We start from the raw sequence: 8,402 nt of genomic DNA, 5'->3' as shown, positions 1-8,402 counted from the left end.
TTGATCATATTTTTATATTGTTTTGTGATCTTTTTTTTTAAGTCTCTACCTATTCGATTCTATTCTTATTAACAAAATATGAAATTATCGAATTTAAAATTGTGCTTTTAAATAAAGAGTCATTGGAACTAATCTTTTAGATTTAAATCTTAAACCCAAAAATTATTTATTTAACCCTAAAATATGAAGAAAAAAATTGGTAAAATATTTTCTATATTTATTTAATATTTTATGTATTTTAAAAAAGAAAAAAATTAGAGAAAAAAGGGTGAAAGAAAAATCAATTTCAAACAAACCCTTAAAATTTTAAAATAAAATCCACGATCCAGTGTAGCTAAACTATGAAGATCGGTTGCAACAAAAATCGTGTCCATCAGATGAGCGCATGATTTTCATCCAACGCTCTAGACACGCCCGCGTAGCTGGTTGTAACCCAGGAAAAGCACGTGCATCACACCGGATTAGCTAACTGAGCGTTAGCACCATTAGTTAACTAACGTTGACGAACTCCCTGTCGCCAACGGACCGCTAACGAAACGCCAGGACGCGCATGAAATGACATCGTTTCATGGACCACCTTCTTCTCCAACGCGATCGTCGGAGAGGATAAAAACGGGAAGAATGTCAATTTTACACACTAATTTGTAAGAAGGTGTCAAATTACTTATTAAGTATCAAAATTCTATTTATATATACTAATTTGTCAAAAAGTGTCAAATTTATTTAAAATAACGGAAAAGTTAAACGGAGTTAAAAAATTTGCCGCATGTAATATCCACCTATTTTTTTATTTGTTTTTAATTTACATTACTTTAATTTTTTTTCCATTCAAACAATATATACAAATTTTTCCTTATACATTTTCTTCTAACGGTTCATCTTTAAGCTTCGACCACATAGTTGTTCTTCCGTCACAATATTATTATCTGATGCCGACATAGCTGGTTCTTTAATTTTCTGGAAAAAGTTAAGAAAGAAAAAATCTTTATAGATCATTATTTCATAATTTAATTTTCATTGTAGTAACCCATACTCTATCAGATTCATTTTAATTCTAGCTATAACCTAAACAAGAATAGACAATCCGAGCTATAGAAAGAAGAGATGAAGAGGAACAATGAGAAGAAAATGAAGAATTGGGGGTAAAGAGATTGAGAAAAAATGGATAAGAAAAAATTTGGATGTTTTATTTGAATGAAAAAAGAATTAAAGTAATGTAAATTAAAAACAAATAAAAAATAGATTGATATTACATGTGCAAAAAAATTTAACTCTGTTAAACTTTTTCGTTATTTTAATTAAATTTGACAATTTTTGACAAGTTAGTATATATATAAATAGAATTTTGATACTTAATAAGCAAATTTGAGACTTTCTAATTACAACTTGGTGTGTAAAATTGGCATTCTTCCCAGATAAAAACATATCTACTTTTGATTTCTCAAAAGTAAAACTTCCTCCACAGTCAAACTTTTTGGCTGATTCGAAAGGTGAAATGATCACCCTACCACGATGATCATTTCTCCTATCTAAATATGTATGATTCATCCCTATTTCGGCCAAATTGAGGAAGAACAGCCAAAACGAACAGAAAATGTCATTGTTTTGATACTAATCAAGTATATGAGATATAAAGAAGCTATTTGATCTCTCCTTTCACCTCAAAACAGTTTTAAAATCAAAAATCCAATTTTTGATCAGAAAATTATTTTGAACGATTTGATCATCATCTAGGTTGATTGATAGCTTGAGATGATAATCAACTAGTTCCAATGAGCTTTGTGAAACTGCCCAAACTCTTGGATCAATGAATCCATACTTAAATCAATAATTAAAAATCTGCATTTTTGTGCTCTTGAGGACTGAGAGGTCTAGACCTATGACCAAGAGGTCCGACCGACGATCATCGGTTTAGACCAACACCTATGACCAAGAATTTCAATAGGACTGAGAGATTCGACCAATGTTCTTGAGTTAAGATCGAGAGGTCAGACCAATGATTTTCATCCAGGACCGAAAGATCCAACCCATGACCGAGATGTCTAACCTAGGATCGAGAATTCTAAAACCTAGGACTGAGAGGTCCAACCTAGGATTGAGAATTCGAGAACATAGGAATGAAAGGTCCAAACTCAGGACCGAAGAGTCTCGACTTAGGACCAAGAATTCATAAACCCGGACCGAGAGACTTATCCTAGGGCTAACCCATGACCGATGAGTTTATACATCCAGACCAGTAATCTCAACCAAGGATCGAGAGTCCTTAGAACTCAAACCGAAGGTTTTAGACCCCTACCTATATAAATGAACCCAAGGCCTAGGACTCTGGTAATAAGGCCTGTTTGGTTCCACTTTTCAAAACCCAAAATTATTATTATAATTTTGGACCCCAAAATCGTTTTTTAAAAATTCTAAAAAATTAGAAAATAATTTGAAAATATTTTTGGGATATTTCTATAAAAAAAATATTTTGACTAAGGCATGTTTGATGTTTATTTCTAAACTCTAACACACTTAAAAATGACTGATGTTCCTCAGATATAATCCTCATTAGTTATCATCAGAAACATGTATTAGAATTTAAATATTGTTGTTTCAATATTTTAAATAACCCTAAAACCTAAAAGTATGACTAAAATTAGAAGAATAATTTGTTAAAACTCAAACGTTATACAATCGATTTTCAAAAGTCAACTTTATAAATAAAAACCGTTTTTAAAACGGGTACGAAGAATAAAACGTGAAAAGCCTTTTCCTATGTATCACCAAATTACGAACCAAAAACAAAACTTTGGTCAATACGTTTGTACACGTATGGTATTTTTATTAATTTTTAAAAATCAATTGGCGACTCTATTTCAAAATAAATCATATTTTAAATTAATTATGTTTAATTAATTTAAACTAGCGGATTTAAAAAAAATTAAATTATAATTTTATTACTGTAAGATTATTTAAAATTAAACCCAAATTAATTATTTTTTAATTAATTTTAAAAGCTGTCAGGAATTGTTAAAAATCTTTTAAAAATAATATTTTATATTTAAGGAAAATTTATGACACGCAGATCGAGGTTGAAATTCTCGAATTTCGAAATTTTCATGAAAACCAAAACCTATGAGTTTTTCGGGGTTCAGTGCTTGGTTATACATGAAAAATGACTTCAACGCTATGTCTCAAGTCTTGTTAGAAACAATATATACTTTAAATATTTTGGCCATTTTTTAGAAATATTTTACACTTATTTTAGTTAGTTTATTTTGTCGAATCTTAACTGATATAAGAGAGTTTAAAGTTTATTATACTCACAAATGAATTTTGTGACTATATATAAATCAATCCTATTTTTTTTTTTAAATTATAACCCAAATATGGACAAGAGAGAGTTTAACTATTTAAAATTTAGCCAAGCATGCCCTAACAAAATAATTATAATATTGGATTCCGTTTCTCTTCCGGAGTGCGATTATTCATCGTTGATTAAATAATAGACCGCAAACATATTAAACCAATTTATCTAGACGGGTGAAACTTGTTGTCAAACAGGTTCAAACCTAGGATCTCTAAAATGCTATGATATTCATCTCTTATTGCTGCTAAGCTAGAAGAGGAGAATAAACTAGTGTTACTAATGCAAAGCAAGAGTAGGTATCAAGTTCGTCGTCTTCACTTGACCTCCTACAAACAAATGACATTAGAAGGTAATTATAGCTCTTTTCCAACCTCTCGAGCTAGACTTGAATGCATGCGGAGATTCACGAGACCCCCAAGCACCATTCAAACCAATTCAAATGCAATCATTTAGAACATCGCCAAAAATGTCAAACTTTGGCCGGAAAATCATGATTTCGTAAGAACAGCACAAAAATGAACCATGAATTTTCTGACCCCCAGACTTTCCCTGGATTCAATTAACTCAGAGTAGACATTCAAAACCTTATAAAATCTACTTATACTAGATTACAAATGTCTATTAGAAAGTTTAAGAAAAACAAAAGTTGTTAAGTTCCTTGAATTAATTATTCATGAGAAAGGCCCAAGAATAGCTAACTTAGTCTTAGTTTCAAAAGGGATTTGGGGCTCTTCTAATCTAAGATGAGTTGTTCTATTCTAAGATGAGTTGTTGAATTGTGAGATGATTAATAGTTTCTAACTGATGCAATAGGGTTCAAGACATCACCAATTTCTTGAGACAATAATGAAAATATTTTGAATTATTTTAAAAATTAACTTAGTAAAAAAGATTAAAGTGAAGTGATCTGTGTATCATGCTAATTTTGTAAATAAATTTAAAAAATTGAGAAAGTGTTGCATTAAAATAATTTTGGTTCATTTGAGAAATAAAGTCATTGACCGTTAGTATTTTTTATAAGAATGTTTTGATTGAACAAAATAAAATAAAAAGTTACAACAAATACATCAAAATTCAGACCTTTACTCCATTCTAAACAGGTTTGCCAATTGAACAAATCTTCTTGATAAGAAAATAGTGGTACAATTGTTTTTATTAGGGAGAAATCCAATTTAATTGCATATGTTAAGAGATTTACATAAATTTTTAAGATTTGCTTCCAACCAGATATATTTTATTGTATACCATGTACAAATTAAGCTATAATAAAATCTCACTAATACAATCACAAAAGGTATTGAAAAAAAATCTTTTATACATCACAAATAAATAAGAATCCAATCCCTTTGATAAAGATTATGTTTTTGGTCATTGACCAGGATCTTGAATCCTAAAATTGTTGTATGAATCAAATTTGTTTTGGGTTTTGCTCAAAAGTAAACCAATATAACTATGAGAATAATAGAAATCAACATTCCATAGATAATCAAACATAGTGATATCAATGAATCTTTCAAATGTATAACAAAGAAAGATCACATTGATAAACAATAAACATAGTAAGAACATCTCAAGGCTATAGTTAAATATGATCAGATCAATACTCAAACATGAGCATAAGAGAATGCAGAAAACATCAGAATCTAAAACCCATAAGACAGATCTAATGAACATTCAAGCAGTTCAAACATGCAGAAAATCAAGCCAATTATGAAACTTTTTCTTATGATAAATACTAATAAAGTTTGTGATGAAAGCATCAAAGCAGGTTCAACACATATAACAATTCTAGAAATCTCAATCAAACATAAGATGATTTAAAAAAACAAAGTCAGACAATACAAAAGTAAAAAAATGGAGGTATTCAAATAGAGATTCATTCAAGAGGAACCTCAACATCTCCATCATTGATCTCCTGTTGCAAATCCTTTGGATCCTTCCCATCAACAGTGCATCCAACAGACACGCAAGTTCCAAGAATCTCCTTAATAGTACCTGAAAGATCCTTAGCCATAGATCTCGGCTGCATTACCTTAGCGATTTCGATAACATCATCAAGAGAGATGTTTCCATTGTGCTTGATGTTCTTAGTCTTCTTACGGTCTCTCTCAGGTTCCTTCAAAGCCTTGATAACAAGAGCAGCAGCGGAAGGGACAACAGATACCTTAGCTTGACGATTCTGAACAGTAAGCTTGACAGTCACTCGGAGACCCTTCCAATCCCTAGCCGTCTCTTTCGCAATGTCTTCTCCGATCTTCTTTGGAGATAGACCTAGAGGTCCAATTTTAGGCGCGAGAGAACTGGCGGCACCTACTTCTCCTCCGGTAACACGGACATAGACGTCCACAACCTGTGCGGGGTCGAACTTTGGAGGCATCTTGAGGAAGAAGACGATGGGATGGAAGGAAAATGGATTTTCTCAGGGTAACCGCCGCAGATAATGAAAATGGAGATGGAAAGAGAATATATATATGGCTAGGGTTTACAGGATTTGCTTGGATCCTCTAGTTATGGGCTTTTATTTGATTTATGGCCCAATTAATTCTACTGGGTTTGGATAATTAATTAATCCTTAAAACAAATCATAATTCCTAACTTAATTTGCATTTAAAATAAAGCTTAAACCTTTTAAAATTTTCAAATCAAGTTTTATGTTAAGTTTAATGGGCTTTTTAGTCTATTAATTAATCGTTTTTTATAGGTTTTGTTTTAACTTTGGATTGAGATTTTCTAAAAATAAATGTTATTTTGAAAAAAATAAAATAAAATATTTTATTAATATATAATGATAAAATAAAATATAATAATTTAAAAGAAATTAAATTATAGTATTTTCGTTAATAGAATGATATGATGGATGAACCTAAATCAAACAAGGCCATTATTTTTTCTGAATATTTTTTTTTATTAAGGAGAACTAATATGACATCCCACAATAATTATTTTTTATTTTTATTTAAAATAATTTTAAATGGAATGATATTCGTAATATATTGATCTCTAAAGCTGATTCTTAAATTTAATATCAAAAAAATTGAATTGTAAATTATTTTTAAATAAATATAAATCTAATAAGTCTGTTTAATTCAAATAATACATTACGAACAATAATATTCTAATATGTTTCTAATTGCATTGCAACATTGTGACTAATATATATATATATATATATATATATATATATATATATATATAATTCTATTTCTTTAGTTTTAGGTTATATACATTTTAGATATCAATTTGATAGATCATTTTATATTTAAAATCATTGATTCTACTATATATATATATATATATATATACAATCTATTAGATATAACAAATATATGGTTAGTTTTATAACCTTTTGAAATATGATTATATACATTCATACATTAAGATTTTATATTTGTAAATTAACTTTAAAATAATTAATTAAATAAAATTAAGTTAAAATATATCAAAACTCAAATAAATCAAATTAATAAAGAATAATAAGTATTTAAGATAATTTTTTAATTATAGTAATTAATAGAAAATAACTAAAAAAAATTAAGGGAAAAAATTGGTAAGATTGTTTAGAGAAATAGTAGTATATAATAAATGATAAATTAAGCCTATATATATAATATTAGTTGATTAAATACTTACAATTAATACAAACTAGCATGTATTTCCTTAAAATTAATACAAACTAGCATGTATTTCCTGCATTCTGTCACGAGCTCAGTCTTTTTACTAACTATTCGTGCAACACTAGTTACGATTTTCGCAAAAAATGAGTAACTAGTCAACCTTACTCGAAGCAAACACTCGATGTTTTATTAAATGGACACAAAAATTCAGTATTTTTTATAAAAATAATATTATAATGATTAAATACTTGGTGATTTACAAAAAAAATACCTTGAAGCTATATATAGGACCATCATCAACTACTAAATTAATTACATAACACCCAACTACCTCATTAATGGGTGATAACCAACTATCACATTAATGGCTTACTATCCAACCACCACTTTAATGGCTTATTAACTAACCATCACATTTAATGGCTCATTAATGTAAGACATGTTCTCTTAAAAAAAATCTAGAATGTTCCTTGGGTTGGGCCTTCATGGATGATTAAGCCCCTAAGGTTTAGGAAGACAAGGGAGCCGTAACATTCTCCCCCACTCATTTCGGTGATGTCCTCGTCGCATCCTCCTTGCAAGTCTAAATGACGTCTCTAAATGCGACAGAAGTTTTGAGCAATATGCTAGTTTTTCAACATGTTTCTTCCTAAGAAAGGGTCTTCGTATCGCCTCACAAGTCCCTTGTGAACTTTGGAAAATCGTCTCCCTTGATGGAGGAGAAGTTTTACTATCACTCGGTTTCCTCTGAACTTGAAGTGTCTTCTCTTCTTATCCTCCCATTTCTTCAATCTCTTGGCGGTCTTATAATTTTTGAACTTCTCTTTTTTGAAAAGAAACTCCTTTGGTTCTCTTCATTTTCTCCACTTTGGTATGTTCCATGCGATAAAAGACCGCTGCTGATGGTTTAGTACATTTGACTAACTCTTCTCTGTGATCCACCTCTATCTTATGGTGGGGTTTCTTTGGTAATCCATCAGGCATTACATCCTGACCTTTCTCTAGGACAATTGTAACTTTTGGAGGTGTCTTCTCTTGGAACGCATCTTTCTCATCTTCTTTCAAGGTGACAAAAAATGATGGGTGAGTCTTCTTTACACCTTTTGAGAGTTGTATGGCAAAGCGGTGCCTAGTTTCTCTCTTGCCCCCTCTTGTTAAATGTATTATGCAAGTATTTCCTGTTGAGTTATGGAGCCTACGCTTATAATAAACTCTACATTGTTAATTAGAGTTTATTGAGTTTTCTTTTTGGTTTTGGTTTTGGGTTTGGGCCTAACCAAAGTTATTTAGGTTTATTACCTTAATGTTTACCCTATAAATATGTGATTATTAAGAGTTTACATTTTCAAGATAGAATTATAGAGAGATAAAGTGTGAGATATAAAAACTCTATATTCATTCTTCTTTTTCATAGTGAAATCTGGTAGCGGTTGAAG

General features: G+C 30.1%; 1 protein-coding gene across 1 annotated transcript; it reads right to left on the bottom strand.

Annotated features, from left to right (window-relative positions):
• Positions 1-5,051: 5,051 nt before the first annotated feature.
• LOC124938183 (60S ribosomal protein L12-like) lies at positions 5,052-5,806 on the bottom strand. Its single transcript, XM_047478575.1, has one exon. It carries the CDS (start codon positions 5,727-5,729, stop codon positions 5,229-5,231), a length of 501 nt encoding a protein of 166 aa, XP_047334531.1. The 5' UTR covers positions 5,730-5,806; the 3' UTR covers positions 5,052-5,228.
• Between the last annotated feature and the right edge of the window lie 2,596 nt (positions 5,807-8,402).

Source organism: Impatiens glandulifera, chromosome 5 (assembly GCF_907164915.1).
Source record: "Impatiens glandulifera chromosome 5, dImpGla2.1, whole genome shotgun sequence".
Taxonomy (NCBI): domain Eukaryota; kingdom Viridiplantae; phylum Streptophyta; class Magnoliopsida; order Ericales; family Balsaminaceae; genus Impatiens; species Impatiens glandulifera.
This window is presented reverse-complemented; position numbering and strand designations above follow the sequence as displayed.